The sequence below is a fragment of the Lissotriton helveticus genome, chromosome 8 (assembly GCF_964261635.1).
Source record: "Lissotriton helveticus chromosome 8, aLisHel1.1, whole genome shotgun sequence".
Lineage (NCBI taxonomy): Eukaryota > Metazoa > Chordata > Amphibia > Caudata > Salamandridae > Lissotriton > Lissotriton helveticus.
The window spans coordinates 1,058,117,763-1,058,142,663 of NC_136069.1; the positions used below are offsets into that span (position 1 = coordinate 1,058,117,763).

At 41.0% G+C, this 24,901-nt stretch overlaps 1 protein-coding gene across 1 annotated transcript in view; it reads right to left on the reverse strand.

The window, feature by feature from the left end:
- The window catches only part of CFAP47 (cilia and flagella associated protein 47), a 2,858,849-nt gene that overhangs the window by 1,848,240 nt on the left and 985,708 nt on the right, over positions 1-24,901 (reverse strand). Inside the window, exon 40 of the mRNA XM_078657910.1 lies at positions 6,754-6,840. Coding sequence (XP_078514036.1) covers positions 6,754-6,840 — 87 coding nt within the window. The remainder of the gene's footprint in view (positions 1-6,753; positions 6,841-24,901) is intronic.

Here is a 24,901-nt window from a genome sequence, read left to right on the forward strand (position 1 = left end):
CCTTAGGTAGACGAAGGACCACACCAATACAAATCATACCCAGAAGAATTAGTTTTCCCCGATCAGAGTAGGAAAGGAAGGACTTTCCACACAGACATTTAGAAGGAGAAGGCTGGAGCCAAAGGCAAGAAAATGTATATAAACCCAGTTACCTTTACATTCCTCGAGAAGGCTATGGTTCATCCTGATGTATAATGAATGGTTCCCTTTTTCCATTAAGCAAGGGTGATTGAAATAATACATAGAGGGTAAGAGTTTCATGGTACAAGAGAAAGGAGGAAGACAGCTGCAGTTTATTTGGAAGTACAACAGATGGTTTCCTTTTACCTTCAGGATCCAACATGAGGGAACTTGAAATTCATGGCAAACTCCAGAGAGTAGACACTGAGCTCATGATAGCTTTACTAATGAAAGGAATTACTTTTAAAACCTTAAGCTACAGATGTATGATACATAACATATGATGAAGCTATGCCTCTACACACTTATCACCTAGAAACATGTATATGCAAGGAGCCTACTATTAGAAGTCAAACAGAAAGAACCCTTCCAAGGTGTTTTTTCCACGAGCAGCCTAAAACGTAATGACTTACTTGAAAAGCAGCTCATGAGGCCCAAGTGGTGGAGACAGTGCCAAAAGTGAAGGACTAGCCTTCAAATACAATTCTCAAAATCTTTTAAATGGCTGTGAATCTGTAACTGTAGACAAATTAAGTCAAGTTTAATACAAAAACTTGCTAAATAAAGTTAAAGTTAGAGGTGTGACCTTCATATTCAGTGACAACTCTAATGGATACATGTTCAGCAAGCTAGTAGAGATTGCTGCTTTATATGAACATTGGTAGTTTTAGAACATCTGCCTTCTCTGGGGTCAATCCAGATTTGTCTTCTTTTAATGGGTTTAGAACTCTTTGGACTTTACTCCTGCTAACCATAAGTAAAGTGACTATTCTCCCCCTTTAAACATGGTCGAATTGGTATAGACCTAATTGGCATATTAACTTGCCCATATGGACTTGGTATATGGCATAAAGTTTACCCAGGGCCTAGAAGTGAAATACCAGTAGTGGACTGCAGCACCTACTGTGCCAACCACCACAGTGGCATTGCAAAACATGGCTTCAGGCCTACCAGTGTAGCCCACAAGGCAGGGTGATGGTATTTATAAGTAGGACTGATGATTAAAATAAAACATTTCCTTACAACTAATCAATCCCCAAAACCTATGTTTCACTGTAGCAGGCCTAGATGTTCTATTTAGAAAACCAGAGAATAGAAGAACATCTTAATAATGTATCTCGGGAATAGGACTAGCTAGAAAGATAGTTAAAAAACAATTTTTAATAGTTATTACCAATCCAGTTCAATGGTGGAGACATATTTGTATTAAATGTAAAGAAAAAGAAACTTTTAGGAAATTATCTTCCCCTGCCGGAAGTTCCTGTAGGCTAAATTTGCATTTGCTCTGCAACTTCTCGCAGTCAGTAATTAGTAGTTGAATAGCTGTGAAATGCCTCCCAAGAGCAAACAATAAGCTGACCTGAATGGGCAGATATGACGCCTCTGAGCCTCACAGAATATGCAGGACCAACAAGGCTCCTGGGTTTAAAGAATTACACTGGGGGCACACTTGAAGGATTGAAAAGGGAAACAGGATGCAATTACATTTTTTGTGTATCCAATGTCCAGGTGCTGGAAATCCTCACTTTTGTTCAACTAGACTTATGTCTCTGGGTTTATTGGGGAAACAGTGCCTGTTTCAAACTGTATTTTGGTGTTCGATGTGAGAGGACAGTAGAATAACAATAGTACACTCCCCATGCCCAAGTTTAGTGTAGACAAAACATTTTGCACCTTTAAAATGCCCAAAGTGGACAGGGTTAGCCCCAGGAACTTTTGCCCTATTGATTAGGGTGTGTCCAGGAATCATTTTCGCCCACTAGGTCATGCCAAACATAAATATGGCAAATACAGGCATCTACTTAAGAACCCTTCCTGTACCTGTGAAAGATCCGAAGAGGATTGGACCTGCTTTCTGAGAGCTGTGAAGAGCCCTGAGGGACTGGCTGCTCCCTCCTGTACCCAGGACAAAGAAGTGGGGGCCGGGGGTCAATTGGCTGGCCTCCTGGGTGGCTACAGGGAGACAACAAACTACATGAGGCCTTTTCCTACAACTGCCCAACTGGCCAGTGACAAATGGACAAGCAATGGACCTTGCTGCTGGTCTCTGCCTGATGTCCTGCGAATCTCTAAGTGCCTCACGCGAGGTCCTGGGGCTTCAACAGTGTACTCCTGTGGTGGATTGGGACTTAAAGGACTAAGTCGGAAGGAAAAATATGTGATCACACTGTACCTGGTTGGTGTGCCCAAACTGCACTCCATCATAGTTAGCCTCAGACCATGCCTAGGTCTCGGTCTACCACAACCGTTGATTATCATTAGCGCTTTCTACTTTTTGGGGCTATTTCTACTTAAACCGTTAATAAATCCATGATTCCACGTATTGGATTGTTGTCATTTTTATCTATTACAGTTTACTCCATTTTCTAATTCGATTTTGGTTGTTTGTTTTGCATTTTGTCATTTTACTGTTTTGGGTCTGCATAAATCCTTTACACATTGCCCTAATTTAACCTGCCTGCTCTGTACCATAGCTACCACTATGTTAAGCCCAGGCTAATTTAGTGACTTTGAGGGTTTACCTTGACAAGGGTTGTGATTGTTCCTTGAGGTAGGTAGTCTCCCACCCCAAATAATAAACCAATATCTTACAATAGACATATATGGAAGCATTAAAAAATCTCTTGGGTTGTCTGCAATCACCACATCCACGCACTCTTGTTAATATTGATAAATTGATGCCAATGTTTATAATGATACATTCCCACATAAGAACAAAATCGCATCACTATTATCAAATTCACCCTTCATGAATCCCCCCTTCAACCACAACTCAGAAATACGTGGTCAGGCAGACTCTGTGACCTATGCTTGTGGTTACTGATTGACAGGTTACAGTTGGGGTAGCACGTAGCCAGCAGGCAAACGTGCAAACAGGAAACTGAGGTCCATTCCCAAGATAAGCGCAGCAACACCACAATGGTCCAGGGAGATTGGCCCCAATAAACCACACATGGCCATAGGGGCGCACACACTCACAAAGCACCATAAAATCAGATGCCACATGAAGTTAGGAACACACAGCCAGTCAGGACACAGCACACACAGTACATGCAATGATCATGTGCCCCTCACGCTGGACATCTGGATACGTTACCCACTGGCCCTCATTGTGTCCACGCAAGGTTGCGGTCCACCTGCATTTGTCATCAGGGACCTTATTTATGACTACACAGACAAGGCCCACATACGTTTACCAAAAAAGGATCAGCAGAAGTACTTTATGATACCCAAAGAAATGTATAAAACCCTGTTCAGATTGATTGTACTTTGAGACCTGCTTCTGTAACTGTGCTCGCAGTCGTAGTGTTTAATTAAACCAACTGTTCCTGTTTTGCTAAACGCCTCTTGTCTTTTGTTTTTTCAATGTAAATTCATATTCAAGCAACACTCTATAAAATTGGCAAAAGCAGCTGCCTATTATAAAACTACAGAACCCGAAATGAGGAGGTTTTACACAACTTTGAAAGTAGGTGACCTTAAGATTGAGTTGAAAATATAAACAAGGTGTGCTTCGTGTCCACTTCACTTCAAGATCTGAATATATCAGTTACAAACATATGTGAGGCAAGCCATTGGGAATATCAAGCACTTTTACATTTCCTCTTGTAGCTTTTGGAATAGGTTTCAAAAAGTATCTATATTTTCAAAGGTTGCTTTTTTTTATCATGTTTCTGTAGAAAAAAGGATTATCACCATGACATGTTGAAGTACGGAAGACAAAAGACTGTTCTTTAAGAACAGCTCAGAAGCAATGAAATTAAATTCCAACAAGTTTTGTTTCTTCCAATTGATTATTACACTAGAATACCCTCAAAGAGAAAGCTGCACCTCTAAATTTATACAAAAGTATTTTTTCTGGCTACCATAATGGATGTTTCATTTTGCATAGGACTCTGCCTCGGATGTGGTATTCCTATTAATTAGTAGTGTCTCTAAATTCAATATACTACTACTTTTATTTCTACAACACCCATAATGTCTTCAGTTATTGGATGGAATTCACCCCGATGTAGAAGGGAGTTCTCAATTATCATACTGTCTATAGCATGATTTGATTATCTGCTTTATGCTAATTCTGTTTTACAGGTCCATTTTCTGTGCTATTTCCTTGTCTCATGAAAGGAGGAATGCAGTCCTCTGTTTTCTTTCAGATAGCATACGAGGTTCCCTGTCAACTTTAAATCTGAGAAAAGTTTAATTGATGTAAGACCTATGATACCTCAAGTAAGTCATTCTGTTTCTTACTAAAATTGTGGGTAGTCAGAATTAGGACTTAAATACTTTAGTTTGACGTTGTGATGTACTTTATCCTTAGATTCCCAATGGACTTACAACTCAAATACAACCAAAATTACAAGTTGGAAGATGTTTCTCTACTAGTAGTCATAGGATCGATAATCCAAATAAAGATGTCTCTGTAATAATGAACGACAAGTCAACAGATTTAAATCTCCCACCATGCATCAATCATATATTCCAGTTCACTGATAACTAACATCAATTTTCTTTACCAATAAGACCAATCCTTAACCTCAACCAGCAAATCAATGCACAAAAACAAAGGCAGCCTGTGGATCTCACACACATCACAGGCTTGCCAACAATAATAACTTAGTCCAGTCACCCACTGGACACACCTTTAATAACCCACAAAATGACTAAGACTAAGCAACATACGAGGCAACACACCCAAAGGCAAGATCTCAGCCCATCAAACCAACAGATCACTAAGACACAAGCCATTGTAATATTCGTTAGGACTTTTAGCAGAAAAAGAAGACTATATGCAAGGTTATCATGTGCCCTGAAAAAGGATAAACATTAGAAACAAGTGAAAATGTCATAGCCCTGGACTTCAAGCATGCTAGTCAAAGAGCAGTGACAAGAAACAAATATTCACAAACATCATTGAATCAAATAATTTAACAGTACAATGGAAAGAATGGTTAAAACACTCGCTTATCCTAACTTTTCAGTCTGAATTATTGGTCATGTCGCACAATACGGCCAGACCCCATTCTGGTCTGACAAATGTAAATGGTAAACAAATTTGATTTTCAGACCTTATGCCCTACACGGTGTTATCAGACAACTCTATGTCAGTTTAGGGCCTCCCTTTAACAAACATTCATTTCATTGGATTTATTTTACACATTTTTCACATAAGTTACATAAATTGGTTCAACTGACTGCACTTTGCTTATAGTTTAGACCACAAATTCCAGTATGCATCAAATTGTTAAATGAAAGCAGAACTGGAAACAAGGAGTCCTTGTGACATAGAATCTCTGCTAACTGTAAAATATAGGGCAGGTAAGAGCACAAAGTGCTGTAAGCCTGGAGGACCGGATTGAAGCTTTTGGCCTAAAATAACATAAACTCCCAATAAAGATCCTTCATTAAAAAAAAAAACTCTGAATTATGCTGGAAACAAATGGTACATCTTTCAACCAGTGAAACCATTCAGTGAGATGAGAGGAGTATTGAGAAGTGCTGATGCCAGAAATGTTACAGGAACAAAGGGACAAAGCAAAAGATTGTGTTTTAGGTCTGGCATTGGACAAGATCTTTTGACTTTACTAAAACTAATTGTATATTATACTTACTTTTAGGAGCTTTCAGCCAGCTCTCTTCATCCATTGATCAGTTACAATGCCATTCCAATTTTTCATTCCCCCACTGAAGCATGCCGCATGGGGCAGTGGGTTAGCACACTTCAGCCATTGGCTAACTTCACTCTAGTGATGGCATTCTGCCCTTTTACCAGGAGGACATCAACACACAAAGTAATTCCCTTAAGTGCCAGAGACTACTAAGAAAACAGGCTTTTTGAGACCAATATTTTTTTTTCAGCCAATTCTTTATTTTTCTTTGGCTTGATGGCAGCCCGGCAGTTTTCTCAACAAAGTTTTGAAAAAAACATGAGATAACAAAACTAGCATAGCCAAAGCCGAAGGACTGGCAGCCAGTGACAAACCTATTTATTTTCTCAATGCTTGTGCTTTATGGTTCAAGCAAAAAAGTAACCTGCTTGCTTTCTGTCTAGCGGGAATAGGCCATGTTACACCGCGATTGTTTAGAACACATGCCATTACAACAACCGTGTTGTTATATCGCAGGTCATTACAATGCATGTCATTATAACCGCTTACTGTATGGAGGCTCTGGATGGGTGAAATAGTATAATTTAAAATCCAACACCTTCTACCCCCTACAGCAAGCTGTTGTAACGGCATGGGCTGTAACAACGCGGTCGTTGTAATGACCACGTTGTAATGGCATGCGATGTGTAAACATCATTGTAAACGATGTTTACCGTCTAGCGGACTCCCTAATCCTAATCAGAAAGCATAAACTGTACTCCAGTACTCCTGGAGTACAGATTTACTATTACGATCCCCTCACTTCACCTTGCTCATTGTCAGAAAATTGTTTATTTAAAAGCTACTTAACGGACATCTCAACTTGCCCTGGAATGTCCCACAGAATTCAGTCATCAGAGGAAAGCTTTAAGAGGTTTCACATGGTTATGCTGCATATTGATGCGTCAGAGCTAATGTGAAGGCATACCTGTGTGGCTTATCTTCTTTTATTTCACTGATGTGTTCCAAACATCCAGGGAAAGTTAAAGGATTTGTAGATTCCACCATAAAGACCCTGAAAAGAACAATGAGAAATAGTTCACAACTATGCAAGGCTAAAAAATATCTATCCAAGTTAGTAGATGTATAATGCACATATGATCAAGGTTGGCAATTAACATTTTAGCAATTTTAATTTTAAAGTTTTTTCTTTTCAGCTGTAGAACGTTCCTGATACAGAGCTCTTCCTCTTTTTGCAGGGACACTGCTGAGATACTACTGTATTGGGAGTGAAATCTGTGAAATACAGGTTACTCTTAAATTTCTACACTGGCGGCCGCCACATACAAAAAGTGGTGGGCAGGGTGCACAGGAGGGGGTGCGGAGAAGGAGGAACTTTAATAATAATAAAATTAAATTAAAAAATGTAAACTTACCTGCTGCTGGCCACCTCCCGCGTCGTGCCATGGTGCTCGGTCTTCCCTTTCCCATCGCCACTGGACCCAGGAGTCCTATCATGTCACCCCATAGTTCTATGTCTCATTCTGCATTCTCATCAGAGCAGACTCTACAAAGCTGGCAATCCTACACCACCGCTCACTACAGGAAGTCGTCCCTCTATTTGTTTTCCACTGGTGGCGCCAGGCTCACCCAGTGGATTCCGATGCACCGCCTGGCTAAGAGCAATCCCAATTGAGCGAACCTATACCTCATCGTGGTCCTAGTTTTCGGGAGTGGCGGCAGCCCTAACCAGCCGCTGCCCATGCAGGTAAGAGTGGTGGGGATTACGACAGACGATGACAATAAAAAATTTGTTATTTATTCGAATTTCCCTTGTTGTCTGTCGAAATCCCCCCTCCCCTGGCTCCACCACTCTTACCTGCACGGGCCATGGCTGGACCTAACAGGCAGCGTCGCACTGTGAAAGCATCGTCTACACTTGTAACTCTCTGTATGTCCTGCACTACTTCTTCCCAAAACAAACCTATTCTCCTACAGGCCCACGTAACAAAGCGTGAAGTCTGCAGGGAATGACCCCGCATGTCGTGCACCCAAAGGAGCGCATTGGGTACACCCTATGCAAACAATGTGGTGTCAAATAAGTCCTGTGCAGGTAAGAGAAAATGGAAAGTATGAATCTAGCATTACCAGCTACCTCCTTCACCAGGCCCCACGTACGCCTCTACTTCCCACCTGAGAGGGAATCCTCCGGTCCCCATCCCAGTTGGCCCTCACAGCCATCAAATCTACAAGCCTATCTTTCTTTAGGGCTTTATTTAGCTTGGAGATGAGGCCTTGCTGGGCCTGGGGTCCAGCAACACCCTCAGGACATTTGATTCTCTGGATTTGGCTGAGAAAGTCATCCACAATTCCCTGATTGTGTGTGATATGCTGGTAAATTGCAGAAACTCGTTAAGAATCCATCGCAGAAGGGTTTTTCAGGACAAAAAAGAAAAGTCTTTTGCCAAAACTACCTTTAAATCACATATCAGCCTTGGATCTATTGTCTGGCCATAACTGAATTTTGGTATCGTGTTGTTGGTGGCCATAGGGTCTTATATTTTAGTTTTATGAATTGTTTATAATATGCTGTGTCATTGTTTTTTTATATAAAAAATGTGTATGTTTTTAACTGACTAGCGTCCTCCATATACACATGAGTGTAGGAGCTGTTCTTTTTAATATTTTGTATTGATACAATTAAATATTTGTCTAAACTGCTTTTTTTAAAATAAATATATATTAGCACTACTTTCTAGTTTGGATATAGACTTTTGCTATAATGGGGAATATCCTGTAAATTGAAGGAAGAGTGGATGTTGTGTGCAGAATTACTTGTGAGTGAACAAAAGAATTGGATGTGAATTCCTACCTACCATTAGAAAGTCATGGGGAACCTTTTCTTGCTTTCCATATTGCAGAAACTGCCCGGGGTCTATGCCGTAGTGTATACCCACCTCCTCTAATGTGATACATGCAGCATTTAGGTATAAATCTTCTTCTCTCTGACAACTGCCTCTATCCATTGTGTAACAACCATTAAGTCCTATATGAGTGTGAAAAGGAGTAACCACTAAATAGGATGTAGTTTTGCATAGGAAGCCTGCAGTAAGACAAGGGTGACTGTCGGTCCCACAGCCGTATGCTGTTCTCCGTTTGTGGGTCAGTGGTTGTCCACTGGGCTCTTTAGTGGTCAATTGTTGTCTGCTCCGCCCCCCCGGGTGCACAGTCCTTGCCCATTGTGCACTATGGTTGAAAGCTTCAGTGAGGTTGTGGGGAGAGAGCAAGGCACCGGTCCCAGCAGTCTATGTCATGTCTCCTGGCGGAACCCACCAATAGTGACCCTGAGCTCCCCACGTGTGTCTACTCCTACGTGGCATAATCCCTAAGGGTGCAACTCGCTAAGCAAAAAGTCCTCCACCACAGGGGCGTCCCAGGGGGAATGATCTGCTGCTTCTGGGCCTGCCAGTCTGTGGTTCAGGGGTGGGTCTGTGGCCACCCTCCTTATCCCAGCCGTACAGGTGGAGCCCCCACAATAACTTATCAGAATGCTGGTAGAACACGTGGAACGAGAGGTCCCTTGTGAGTTCAGGTGTCTCCGGTGCAGTCTTCCCCCCCAGCTGTCTCACCTTGTTGCTGCAGGGCAATGTGTGGGTGATATCAACAGCACAGAGGAGGACTTGCAGGGCCCATGACAGAAGACAACTACTGCGGCGCCATCCCCTCGCCTCAGGACAGGAGAGATTAGTTCCAAGCCACCTTGTGGGACAACACTGCATCAGTGGCAGCAGAGAGGATGAAGCGCAATCAGGGAGGCCCCACTTGGGCGTTCATTTTTCTGGTTGCCCATTATAGTGTCCTAACGGGCAACCAATTCCTAGATGTTACGGCACAAGCCCTTCGCCCTGTGGCCATTCGGAAAATTCTCTCAGCTGTGCAGGCCATCGGGGGAGGGGGGAGCCCTACCTCATCAGTCCGGTCGGGTTCCTCCGCTTCGAGCCCGATCACCCCCCAGCACCCGGCCCTCCCACCACAGGCCCCAATCTGCAGCTGCTCCTGAGATGGTCACAAAGATCAAACCTGCCCCAAACGCCACTCACAGTTACTGTGACCTGGGGGTGGGATGGGATCAGAGTTTCTCAGGAGAGTGGGACCCCTCCATCCGTACTGCATACACTGCCATCGCCAGCCTCAGCCTCTATCTTCTCGCGGTCCATGCCCACCCCCTCAGGTCAGACACGCAACGCTCTCCAATGACAATAAGGTGACCACGAACGGGGTCTCCGTGCTCCCCACACAACCAGAATTGAGGGTCTGGGCTCCGCAAGGCAAACAGGGCGGCATGATTACAAAGGATCAAAGTTATGGGCCAGGAGCACTCTCAAAGTGCAGCCATCTTCCCAGCCATGCCCCTCCCCCCCAAATCAAGTAATCTTCAATGGATTGGTATGTGCTTACTTCAGGTAGAGCAAGGCAGAATATGTAAGGGAATAATTCAAAATAGTTGAGGTGAAGTCGGAACTGGAAGAGTTTTCACAGTTTACTGAAAGTTAGACTGTCCAGTTGTGTCCTGGGTAGTTGCAAGAATGAGTATATGGCTCTGGTTGTGGCTTCCATAAGGGAGTGTTTTAGTGACGGCGAGGTTTTGAGATTGAGCCTCTCTTGTCTGGATATCGTGAGCAGTGATACCACATATCGAAGGGTAACTAGGGGGAGAAATTTGTAGGGAGAATAGAGGTTAAATTGTATTCAGGCCTGAACTGGTAGCCAAAGAAGTGCTTCAAACACTGGTGAAATATGGTCTAATTTTCTCTTTGGAGATATTAAGCAAGCAATGGCAAGAAATAAGTGTTGTGAAATGCAATGTCTGCAGGACCCAAAATAATTATACTGCATTGCCAGTGTCTGTATAGGGTATTCTCGGTGATATGAGTTAAAATAGTGGGTACAGTGACCTCACTATTTTATGAATGAAAATAGCCTCTGTACTGCTATGAGAAAATGTGTACAAAGTACACATACTCCCCCAAAGCTGCATTAAGTGCAGTGACAACTAGATATTTATAGGATACAAAATAAACTGAGAGGCACTTATAGCAATGCAGAACTTGATCTTTATTTGGAAATGCATATAGCTCTCAAAGAGTTATATAGCTGATAGAACAAAGACTTTACCCTCAGTACAGATCTTACCTGTTGTGGAACTTGCAAGTGTTTTTGAACCACATTCACAAAGAGCAGCGCTGAAAAGTGGGAAATCAATTTTTCAGAGGTTTAGGTTAATGGGATTCACAAAAAAATCCCGGGAGTACTCCTAAAAATTAACAACAATTGCTAATTTTCTGGAATACTCCAATTCGCAAAAGGTAGCAACTCAGATTTTCCAGTAGGTGTAAACTTTTTTAATTTCCACAGTGAAAAACATTTCCCTGTGGAGAAACTCAAATTAAGTAGGGGATAGGGTTAATTGCCATTTTCCACCTTAAGAGGTACTAAAGTGCTTCTTTCAGTGGAGGACATTTGGGGGGTGTTTTTACAGTGGGAAAGTCAGTGCTTAATATGAGCAGGTGCTTGCAGGTGCTCAGCACCGGCTCTTAATCCTCAGCACCGGTGCTTATAGCACCAGTTAAGGACACACTCATTTGGAAGGGAGCCTGATTTTCCGCAGAATCACAGACTGTTGAGCCACGCTGAGACTCGAACCCGGTTCCCCAGCTCCGAAATTGGCAGCTCTAGCCATTAGGCAAAGTCCTCTCCAGAATAATAAGTGCCGGGGCTCTAGTTCGGAGGCAGTTTACACCAGCACATTTCTCCTGTTAGCACTGCCTCCTGAGGAGAGCCCCAACACTTTTTATTTTACAAATTAACCACTGAGGAAAGTGGATGTGATACTTAGTTAACTGCACACAAACATACAGATATTTTGTTGTTAACCTACCTCTTCTAAAACATCTGATGTTCCGCCTCTAACGAAGGCAGATCCTTGTAACTGACAGATCATTTACATTCTTAATTGCGAGTCATGAACAGCAAAGTCAACATATACCTATTCTGTGACTAAAAACTCTGAATCCCTTTTAGCACACATCAGTTTAACTTACATGAGAAAAAACACTCTGTGAATCAGGCCTACTAGTATCTAAGGTCAAGTAACATAATGGCTATGAGAAATTGGGATGTCGGTTGACTGGGGTGTGAGCCCTGGTCAAGCAACAGCCACAATCCCTTGCAGGGTGACGCACACAAAGTCACTAAATCAACCTGTGCTTAACCCTGGGCAGCTTGGCACAAAAAGCAGTCAGGCTCAACTCAGAGGCAATGTGTAAAGTATTTATGCAGCCCTAAAACAGTAATAAAGTGCAAATACAACACAAGAAAAATCCCAAACCAATTTAGAAACAAAGAGTAAAGTTGACTAAATTATTTGACACCAAAACGATAAAAATACAATCAGTAGAACTGGAGTTATGAAGTTTTAAGTGTTTAGTAAAAAGTAGCACCCAAAAGTTCAACAATCCAACCGCAGACATCTTGTTGTGCGGGACTGGGTCAAAATTGAAAGTTATGGCCCACCGAGATGGAGCGCAGTTCGGACACAAGAAGTGGATTGGGCCTGGTCAGCCCTTACCTTCGGGCTTCAGATTCCATGTACCACAACTCCTCTCTATGGGTTTTAACACAGTTGAAGAATAATCCACCTTTAATGTCCTACTGTCTTTAACCTATATTTTGCACAATAAATGAGAAAGCAGTAATGCTTCTGTCACTGCTTTTTGTAACAAACAGAGCCAAACAATGTATCTGACACGTTTTTATTCAAATTAATCTATCAGTTGTGTAAACTTCATCATTGGCTTGTCACAGTGACAAACGCTGACCTATTCTATTGAGCAAGAGCTTTGCCACAGGCAAGTACCAGGCTTAGGTTCAAAAACTTACAAAATAAAAAATAAAAATAATATTAATTAATCAATATACAGCCATTTGTTGTAGGGCCAAAAAGGGTTTCTCACAGTGCAAGTCTTGTACCACAACGGTTTGTAAAAGAGGGTAACCAACACAAAAATCCTTGCCTAGTGTGGTAATCTGTGAGATTCTATGTCATAAAATACTCATGTACTGGTTTTACCACCGTTTAATAACAATGCACTCTTACAGACCTATTGACTTTAACATAAGCTTGTCACAATAACTAAATCAGGTCTACTGACTTTGTTTTAGCTTGCCATAATAAAACATCAGACCTAGTGCATCTGAGAAAGGGCATAATCGGTTTATCTGCATAACCAATTTAGGCCTACTGTATTGAACACAGCTTTTCTATAAAGCAACCATTTGCATTGCAATGTAGTGGAGAAGTGTGGCTCACTGGTTAGAAGCGGCAGACCCTGAAGCAGAGGTCGGCCCGGGACCAGGGTTCAATTCCCGACGCGGCAGGGTCTTAGGTCAATGTCCGCGGACTCGATAATTCTCGCTTAGGTGCCTACGCTAAAAATGGTTCCCACTCTGCAACTCTGGGCAATAGCTTGCTTAATCTCCACAACGGCCCCAGCAACGCCGGGGATGCCTGGCTTCACCTTGGGGTGCCCTCTCACAGGGAAAGCCAGGACGTGTTCCCCAGCGGTATAGAGCGCCAGGACGCCACGTAACGAGGTAACAGTGCGCTTTACAAGTATACATACATTACAAATGTCTGCAAAAGTGAGGTTGGCAAAGCAATGTCTAACTCCGCCTAATTGAGCATAATGGGGGTTGTCACAGTGGTAAACCTCAACTCAAAGGGTTTATTATACAGGGTAAACAATACAAAAATCCTTGCTTACTAAAGTAATTTGTGAGATTACTTGTAACAAAACACCTGTTTAGAGGCTTTACCGCAGTATTATAACAATCTACCCTTAAAGACTATTGACTAAGAAATGCTTTTTACTATAAAAAATTCAGGCATACTACTTTTGTCGCAACTTTTCATAAAAACAAAAAGCATCAGTGGCTTACCTCCATACCCAATTCAGGCCTAATGTATTAAGCATAAACGTTCCTAAAAATAGGTTGTAACACTAGCACTCTTTCAGCGGAAGCCCACAACTTCTGCCCACTCAAATGCGTAGTGAAGACAATTAACATGTGGGAGGAGCCAAACCGCCTCTCCAGTAGTGCTTCTTGGATGAGGAAGTGGAAGAGGTGTGGCGCAGCAGCCAGGGTGCCTGACTCTAGACCGCAAGGTTCACGGTTCGATCCCCGGCTCCGGCGGCAGGTTAGCCCAGCACAATGTGACTCTGGGCAATAGCTTGCTTAATCTTCCCGACAGCCCCCAGTGCCGGGACACCTCCATCAGAGGTAGCTGTGCGCTTTACAAATGCTGGCCTTTTTTTTCTCCTAAAGATTGTTTTCTGTAGACCATATATGGCAGCCATGCTGTCACGCCGCCAGACCTAAAAATAACGCTGTGATACCAGGGAGATTCCAGAGCGCAAAAGCTACAAAGAAAAGAATGATGTATATGGTTTGCTTTAGAAAACTAATCTTGCCAGAAAGCCAAGTGGAGGATTGTTCCCTGACAAATACGTATGTATAAAATCAAGACAATAATGTGAAATGGAAAGGACGTCTGTAGCACATCAGTGGGTTTGAGCTGAAGGTTTGCTATTCAAGAGGAGATGTGCTTTCTGTTCTATTTATACATACACATGCTGTTTTGTTCAGCCATCTCGGCTGTCATGCTTCCCCTGTGTCTTCAGATCACACTTTAATGATTTCAGGGAAGAGAATGCGGCCTCTGTTCCCCTGGCAAGGTGGTTCAATGGCAGTGTCTATGTGCCACATTAAGTGGCCCCACACGTACAGGATAGTACTGATTGATGGCTTGTTATTTGGCAGAAAGACAGCATCTTTTATTACTTTGCAGGTGAACAGAAGACATTACTTTGTTATTAAATACCCGCCTTCCATGCATTTTGGAGGTAGGCCAATTTTTGCAAAGTCTAATAAATATAATTTTTTATTGATATTTGCAATTGTATTTCAGTTGCAGGTCCAGCTGCATTCAAGGTCTACAGTCAGTTGAACTGAGACTAAATATAACGGCCCAGTGCGTACCTTAAGCTACATTGGCAATGCCTTCTACTGTTTCCATGCGTGTGTCTGTCTAACAGGGCACTGTAGTCATTAAACAGTCCAAAAGACATTAACCTGAAAGGATGGGTGGGAATGTAACATAGTACCTAGCCCTGGTGAGCCCCGATCAATGTAAACTCTTATTGCATGGGTTTATGATCTTCTATCCTCTTTTGGAAAACAGAGGAAAAAGAGCAAATGTCTGCCAAATTCAAGCTGCAGGCATTATGTGTATTTATGAAGCTTCATCGCAAGAAATGCATTAACAAAATTGCCTCAATTGTGAAATATTGAATTTGATGCATTGGTGGGTCAATCAATCTTTTGTAACATATTTATTATATCAATTACATGTAACTTTTTTTTGTTGCTTTGGCCAGGTGCTTGAAGCACACCAAACACACCAGACCATTCACTGCTGCATGCAGTAGTATAGTGTGGCACTACTTAGCCACCGGCTTCAAGCTAGCCTGGCTGATGATGGGTGTTACCCCGAAACCGGTCCCAGGATGCTTGTTTCTGGTTCAGGGAAGACCTGGCTTGGAAGTTCAGGCTGGACTGTTCCCATGATGTACAGGGTCAAGAATGATTTGCATATAGCTGAATCTGAACTGAGGTGGCGAAGTGAGCTAAAGAACGATGATGGATTCAACCCAGATCTGTGACTGGGGTTGAGTGTCTGAAAGGTTTCAGCGCTCCGTCCATCATCACTGTGTGTTAACTACTTTGTTGGTGGCCATCCTTTTTTTCATTTTTTAGCATTCTTTACAATTCAAGATCTTCAACACATTCTTTTCAACCAGTCAGCTATGTTGAAAAGATAAAGAATTAAACAAAGCATTCAAATTCAAAGATGGTCACCTCTACTGGTGCACAGGTGATCATCTTTGAATGCATTTTATCTTTTTCTTTAGCGCAATGTTTTGCTCTGAAATTTATTGACCATTTTCGAACAATATAAAAAAATAAAGAGAGTTAAAACATTGTAAAATAGCTACTCATTTATGCACATGCACTGGAGGCCATTTTGATATTGTTTCTCTTTCTTTAGCATTACTTTATCCTTCCACGATGGCTGACAAGTAAGTCTGGGCGGTGTACTCCGCTCCACTTGCAGAGTTTGCAGAGTTTTCTGCACTCTGTGTTACACAGAGCTCGCGGAGTTCCGAACCCGGAGCGGAGTTTTTTCCCTCGCTCACATTCATCAACATCGAGTTGGCGAGTGCGAGCGTGGAAAATCCACCTCCCAGAGAGTTTTTACCTTGTTAACAGTAGTCAACATCAAGTTGGCAATCGGCGAGCTAGGAAAATCAACCACCCGGCGAGATTTCTCAATGCGAGCGGTCAGATTTCTCATTGCGAGTGGTCGCGTATGCTCCTGACCTCTCGCGTTGAAAGACTGCCCGCTCGCGTTGAGAAAGCTGCAGCCCAAGTAAAAATCTATTTGAGAGGCAGAAAGGAAGCAGCACCAGCTTAAGCTGTGCATGATGCCGTTCACAATGATTGCACAGTGCGTACAAGCACCTGGCACTGAAAATCACAGCAACCTGCATTTATCTAAAGAAACTCCGCAGTTCGTGGAGCTCCGCGTAGTGAGACAGAGTTTTTTGGCACTTCGCAGAGTTCCGCGAAATCCGCCCAGGTTTACTGACATGTTGATAGCATGACAGCCTTTGGAAAAGTAAACTAATAGCAGAGCATACCAAAGGAAACAAGCAAGGGCTGAATATTGTTTCAATTTCAAAAAACGAATTGTCTTGTTTAATTTCTCGTAGCTTGAACATTTGGTTGATATGATGCCAAAATGTTGAGCAGATGATAGCATACAACAATTTCTGAGTTGTTGATAATTAATATAAATTCTGCCGCCTCCAAAATGGCTCAGGTTGAGGGCATGACAATATTGTGTTTATGAAGCGATCCATTTAGTTAAATGCCAAGAAAAGTCTATCTGAACTAGTCCTACTTATTTTCGCTAAATGTAACTGACACTTGTGTACATGTATATTAACAGAGCCCCAGATCATTTGGGTCCATACGATTAAGACAAGTTACAGGGGTGCAAACGGAGCACAAAGTAAAACTGCTTCCTCGATATGTGTGAGTAGAGGTACCCCTTTGAAATATTCGAATATATTCTACAGCCTTAGTCTAATGGTAGCAAGACAAAATATATAGGAGAAAATCCCCTTTCCTCCCAATTAGGAATATGGAAAAGGGATATTGACTGGTGCAGGATAGCGGAAAAATAGGTCTATGGATGGAATGGATATGCTATAAAATATGAAAAGATATGGCACCAGTAGAAAATATATAGATGTAAACTTTGAGACCACATGTCACAGGAATGGAGTACCAAGATATGCTATGCACAAATTGACTCTCAATGCAAAGGCATTAATTGTTGTGTTGCTAAATGTGCAGTGTTCTGTCGACTGATGTGGTGAACGCATAACATGACTGTATGGTGAGACTGCTTGATCTGTGCAATTCAATAAAAATATGTTATTTAAAAAAGTGCTGGAGGCAGTAGGGGTGAACGCATTCTCAATGATTTCCAACTAAACCAATGAGGTGATGAGTGCACAAATTAGAAGGTTAAGGGCTATAAAGGAGACCCTGACAATGGCATTTAGTACAGAAGAAAAACTACCTCACACACATTCTACATCTATTATTTCTACTTTTAGAGATTCTCAAAAAACTGTCCATTATTCATATTTTCTAAGAACAGTACATTGAAATAGTTTAGTCTTCGACCATTATTCCCACAAATCCATCTTGAAGTTTTCAACCTGATGAAATTTCATGTTTGTATTGTCAGATCAGAGGCCTCAAATCAAGCTTGGTGAATACATTCTGTTTTGAAAAAATCACTAATGTAAGTCTAATGATCTTTCCACTTTGAGGTTTACCTACATTTCTACGTGCCTTTAAGGTAAAGGGCATTTCAGTGTCCCCCGCTCCACATACATTTTATATTCGGATTTCAAATTTTCAAGGGGATACATGTTATAACCTCTCACCTGCTCCCCTTCTTTTCCATCCTTCCAAATCCATTTCACTTCTCATTTTTTCATCCCTGTGCAGCTCATCATGTCTCACTATGGGTTACCTATCCCAACTTTCTATACTATTATTTCTTCCTTGTTGTTTGTCTCCTTACAGTAGATTCTATTCATCTTCGGTCCTGTCTGTACTGCACCTTTCTCTCTTCCACCTGTCCTTTGCAGGTGGTGGTTGACATAAAGAACAGACTATGTCAAAGAATCTTTTTTCACAAGTTTATAATAGCCAACCCCTATAGCCGCCTTGTGTTAATTGTTCGACTCCTTTTTAAGGTATTAGGAACTGTGAGAATGTTTTACTCATTTGTTTGTTTTCACCTTTGGAGCTGGGATATTCAAATCCAGTTTATGGGAATATTTGTCAATGTGTGTACTGCTTTAATTTAACTAAATGTTACCTTGACCATTTGACAAAACTAACTTTAGCTAGATTCAACACATCAGAATTATATTGCCCAAGCCTTAGTTTCATCATAACAGCAAGTTGGCTTCAATCCTTTTAATCAACCATTCAGCGAGGATAGCTTTGAATCATGCACCCGCGAGACCTAATATAAGGCATTGAAGGTTTCCAACTTTTTATCACTTTTCTAAATCTATTTCTTCATCTGCTTCATGAAAGAATAGTTTGGTGTGTATTTTCACCATCATACCAAATAAAATTAGCAGTTATTAAATGAAAAGTTATAAAACTAAGTATAGAGCAGAGATTCAAAATATTTCACTAAATCCAAAACTAGATGCCAGCTGGCCGTTTCAGCATGACTAATGGCAGCAGCTTTTACAGTGCGTCCCCCAAGGAATAAAGAAGAAAGAATTACTGAGGCATCGCACTGAAAACCTCTAGAATAGTGGGTTATTAAACTAAGAGAGGAGCGGCCCCAGCCTTGATAGCTCCACTAACTAAAATCTAATTCCTATTAATTTACAAATGTCCTTGATGAATCCTGACCATGCCCTTTGTAACATAGCACAAGCAAGCTACCCGTCCTCAGAAAACTTTGCATGTAGTACATGAACAATAACATAAAAACAACATCGCAATTAAAAATAAACAGGTTAAAACTCCCAAACTAGGGCCAATAATAATTGTTACAACACCAAAAGGACTAAAATTAGACATATGGATTTATAAAAATATCAAAAAGTAGCCAAGGAGAACAAAAGGAAATGCAAAATCCAATTGAATCCATTAGGTTGCAATTGCCTTGGTATTAGGCGCCCACCAAGGAAAACTAGCAATCAGTGCGGTCAGTTTGAGGTCGCTTGTTTCGCCTGACTAATAACTGTGGCGGCCTGGAACCTAAAGACTGTCACGACAACCCGGTGATGCAGTTTTTGCGACAAAGAGTTGGTGATTTGTCTTGGTCATAAACTTTTACCTCTGAATTAGTCTGTTTTCTAAAAGTTTAAATTGATCGGCAGGGAACTGTGGATGAGAAGGGCTCTACAGAATCAGATTAATTGATTTTGCAGTCCTCCTGATGCTCCAGCCTGCAGCAAAAACACTTTGAGTGGTACAGCCCTAAATCGTTGTAGCTGAGGCTCCTTTTTCATTGAACATTTTTAATCACATTTCTATGCTCTCACCATTTACCTTGGGGCTTTGAAATTTTGTGGAAGTCAAAATCAGTCTACAGGGCAATTTTGGATAATTCTGACATGTTGAGTGAAACATACTTCCCAGTGCACCTGTTTCATAGGTGATTCCAAAGTATTCTACCAAAGGGTTTTCACCAGAGAGTTCTTATGAACAAATCAAGTGCCAATTCTGTGTTTATGACAAATGGAGACACATCCATATGACAAATGGAGACACATCCACATGCCATATAGCTACAATAGGAGGTGTGGTATTTGTCTGCTATCATAAAGCCAAATTAAATATCAATGCCACCTCAACCTTCCTCTTCTTGGGCACACATTTCACAAAGGAGCCTATAGCCACTCAAATTTGGAACACACCCATATTTTCAGGGCATCTTATGTTCAGATAGACAGGGAAAGCCAAATAAAAAAAGATCACACTACTTTTATACTTATATAGAAGATATTTATCACTATATCAAACTATGTCGTACTGAATTTTAACTTACACAGAGAAGCAAACAGAACTGGACAAACAGATTCATTTACAATAAGCTTATTAGTCGAAGTTGTTTTAAGCCGACTTACAATCTGGAGATTCACATGCATATCCACGATCAAGACTGCCTTACACAACCTTGACATAAACAATCACCTGAAGGAAGGAGGATCTAAAAAGGGGTCATTTGTGCCACTAAGTGAAGTTGAGGTTAACTCTGAGACCGGGGGTGCGAGATACAGAATGATTTGTTGCTAATAGCATATTAAATTGACACCAAATTATGACCATTAGCCTTCAAAGTTTTCACCATAGTAAACCTAGATAGTTGGCCAGAGCTTCACTTACCCTCTTTTTCTTAAAATCTGAATTAAATAGGTCTGGCCCAGACCTCTATTTTCTAATACAATATACGTGTGAAGGTGATTTTATGTCGACAGGAGGCTAGCATTATGCATAAACTTTTATTCACCAACTTCTGAACAGCAACTTACAAGCCCAAATAGAACACAACATGAAGTCATAAAACAATAGAATCTTCACACTTTACATAAGTACCATGCACTCCATTCTGATCCTCTTTTGTTTGCTGCTTCTGAGCAGATGAGTATTGATTTATTTATTCAAATATTTATATGGGTTTATATGGATTAAATAGATATAACTTATTTGCATAATTTTTATGTATAAATAATACTCAATTTACGAAGATTTCAGGTGTCATTAACAATATTCTTGATTAGTGTGGTATAAAATGTTAGTTTAATGTGAAAATACGATGTTTAGTTCTATATGATGTTGAAGGATAAATTAAATGTATATTATGAAGGGTTGATGTTAATGGAGCTTGTTTTGATAAGTCAGACCATTTTTTATAAAATAAAGTCATAAAGTTAGCAGATGCTCACGCTCAAGCACGTTTGAAATTACAAACGCTACGGCGTGGGGAGAGCACACGCCCAGCAATGTGCTATCTGAGGATCTTGCCTATCATGGGAATACGTTGAGCTCTTTTTCAAAGGGCAGGTTGGGTACATTATGGCAACGTGTCGGCTTAAGTGTCTCTTTTGAAGGGAATTAGTGCCCTTCATTGAGACTGCACGGTGCGTGCTGACGCATTGCCAACCAACTAGGTTTTTGCTTGGCAATGCACGTTTAGCTGCGCACAGCTGAATGTTTGACAGCTGACTGTTGCCAGCCATAGTGCGACTCAAGAGAACAAGAGAAAACAAATTATTTTGGTTAAAGTAGTTGCAACACAGTTTAGAGAAATATAAATAACTATAGTTAGAAGTTTTTCTTCAGTGGCATTAGGTAGGATATATAGAGATATAGATAAAATAAGTTATAGTTTTAGGTAGATTGCCTGTAAGGTAAGAGAGAAGTTTAGGAAGGCTGAGGGAAATATGATTTCACCACAGGGTGTGCAGGAAGAGGTTATTAGGAGGTTAATTAATAATTACATTGGGAATACAGAACTGGAAACTGTTAAAATGCGGTTGAAAGACAGTAAAAGGAAAGGTAATTTAATGGATGAGGATGAATTTTGGTCGTAGTCTGATGAAGATGACACACAGATTTAAGGACCAGGAGGTCAATGTTTTAAAAGTCAAAAACATAGGATTGGTATTCAAACATCAGTTGTTAAAGCAGGAGTTTCTAAGCAAGAAAGGAAGAAAGGTGAACTCTGCGTAGGACAAGGGCAGCCAGCCTAATTGGTTTGAGAATGATCTGGATGCAGACGTTGATGAATATGTTCTTGATTTAGGCTGAGATGATGATTTGATGTGTTTCCTGGAACAGAGAGTTCAATAAAGAATATAAAGAAGGAAGTTAAAGAGCCTTTGGGGCAGGCTCTATTCAAACCCTCAGCGATTTGGCATCTTCGTAGTTCGAAGAGGTGGCATTTGGCTTATTTTGCTAATTATATCAAGCAGTGGATCAGGAGACCTTTAGAAAGGAACGAACAAAATCTGATGAGGGTGGAGTCCTCACATCCTGTTATTGATGAGAAAGAAACAATGACCCCTTATTTGGATACGGATCAAATAACATACATATTTAAAAAAGGTCGTGATCCAAGGAAGGGTCTTGAAAGGTCCTTAAAACAATGTGAAGATAAACTCCTTGATTTTCTGGGTCCTGTTACCAGAATATTTGATATGGTGGAGAAATCCTATCTGAATGGCACTTTTTTTATAGTACTTTGCTGAGGGGATGGAGCCAAAGGGTGATTTATGTTTTAGGCAGCACCAACGTGGGACTCATAGCAAAAAGGCATAAGGTTGTTTATCTGAGAATTTGTCCTAAATTGGGTGACTTGGCCTAAAAAGAGGAGGGAGGATATGGTCAAGGAAGAGGTCTTTTCAGAGGAAATTCTTACTGAGTACGCTTTTACCCTTAAAGAGAGAGAGTTGGAAGGAACAGATCGACCCGTAGAGGATCTCATGGCTCCCAGACAAGATCAAATTCAGGACAAGGTGAGTATGAGGAGTGTTTCTGGTTCTATCCAGAGAAACACAGGAGGGAGGCTGATGCATTTCCTCCACGCTTGGGAGACAATAACATTCAACGCTTGGGTAATGGAAACCATAAAGGGTTGTAAAACAATTGTTCATCCCCCTGTGACTCGCTATTAGAAAGGGACATCCTAGGCATCACCTTACTAATTGCGACTCGCAAACCCTATTTAGCAAATCGGTAATAGGTTACCAACTCGCAAAATAGGGCTTGTACATGTTATAACCCTTTTTAGCAGTAGTCGCAAACGGCCTGATTTTCTGTTTGCGACTGCTAAAAACGGTCGTACATCTGCTGCCAGATTAATCAAAGACCCGTTTTGCGAGTCTTTAATAGCGATTCATAAGGAATCGCTATTAAGGACTTGCAAAACGGGATTCATGTAGGAATTGAAAAAATATTGCGATTCCTACATGTTCCTTATTTGCGATTAGCAAATTGCTAAATCGCAAATAAGGAATAACTCCCCATGCATTCCTATGGGCCTACAGGCCCATAGGAATGAATGGGGAGTTATTCCTTATTTGCGATTAGCAATTTGCTAATCGCAAATAAGGATGCGATTTCAAGGGTGCAGGGGTGTCCAAAGGACACCCTGTAGCACCCCTGAAATGTGAATTTACACTGATGTTGTGCACACACACATGTCCAAAGGACATGTGTGTGTGTAACATGCAACTTACAAAAATGCATTTAAATGCATTTTTCTAAGTTTTCGCTATTTACCACGAGGTTTGACCTCATGGTAAATAGCGGTCCTAAATTGCGAATTCGCAATTTTTAAATGTTTCATGAATAGCATTTAAGGAATCTCTAAAAGAGATTCCTTAAATGCTAATCCTCGCAATTTAGCAAATTCTTTATTAGTGATTTTTGCATTTGGGATGATGAATCCCAAATGCAAAAATTGCACTCGCAAAGGGCCAGATTCTCAGAATCTGGCCCTTTTGTGAGCGCATTTCGCTTGATGAATCTGGCTGCTGGCCCCTTATCTCTATGATTTAACTACTATTCTTAACAAGCAGCCTAGTAACGTCATCAATTAATAATTTAAATGAACACATTAACTTGAAAAAATGTTACATCTAGAACAGCACAGGAATACCTTGCTTTAAATGACTAAAAATAAAACTGCAAAGACGAAAGGTGCAAGGGCTTTGATCTAGTCGCACCCATGGAGATCATTATGAGAATTCAGAATAGAAAAGTTTTCTTGAAAGTCGCTGTGACAGCTTGCAGTTGCAAGTGACCTTATTTGCAAATGAGCTGCATATCCCTTGCTGCCTGGAAAGCTGCAGCAGTGAATACACAGAAATAGTGGCGTCACAAGAGAGCTCTGCATGCAGATGTACTGTCTAGGCTGTGCAGGTTCATATATTTACAAAGTTTTGTCTGCTCTGTGTTTTGATACCCTCTTCAGTGCCAGGTTTTGAATACACCGATTCAGCTAAGGCCAGTGTTAGGGCTAACGGATCTGGCGTGCTCTGTGCATATTGTTTTCAATATTTAAAGCGCTTGAGACATCCCACATACAGAAGCAATCAATTTTATCCACGGTTCGACTAACTGACGCTAATTTACGCCTGTAGGGACTCAAAAGAGTCAATGCTCGATTTTAATTACTTTCACTTATTTATTGTTCTTCATTTATAAAGTTATAAAATGTCCTCTTGAATCCTATCCACATGAAAAAAAAGCTTTGATAAAGCTAATAGTTTTGTCTTTTGTAGACGTGGAAGACGTGTAATTACTTCTCTATAGACTACAAGTTTGAATGTGATGAAAGCAAGAGTGAGTTATCAGATGGGTGGGTGAATACATAAGTACATGGATGAACTAGTGAGTGGGTGGGTGGATGGATGAATGAGTGAGGACATGAGGGCTGCACCAGCTCCTCCTAACACACAATTACAGTCTGAAAGACCCAGTGGCTGATGAACAATGTGAACTCTCCCAGCTAGAACGCAACCAATCCAAAGCCATCACGAATTTCCAGCCAGTGCTACAATATGTTTCTTCCTATGGCACTGGTTGCAAATATGTGATCATCCATGTGCTGACGCATTTTACTGGAATTATGGGAGAAAACACTTCAGGTAATATATAGTTAATGGTAGTGCCTTAAAATGTCGGTATTGCCTTAAAATGTTGAAAATAACAATTCTAATAGTTATTAATACTAATAATAAAAGTGTTTGTTCTCCATTGCATTAAGGACAATGTGGAAGAGGTTGGGGGCAGAAGAAAAGGTTAAAAGTATAAGTTTAAGGATATAGGGAACTAATGTATGTGGTTAGGGGATACCCGTGTCCAGGAATATGGTTAAGAGTTGGGGTATAGGGTTA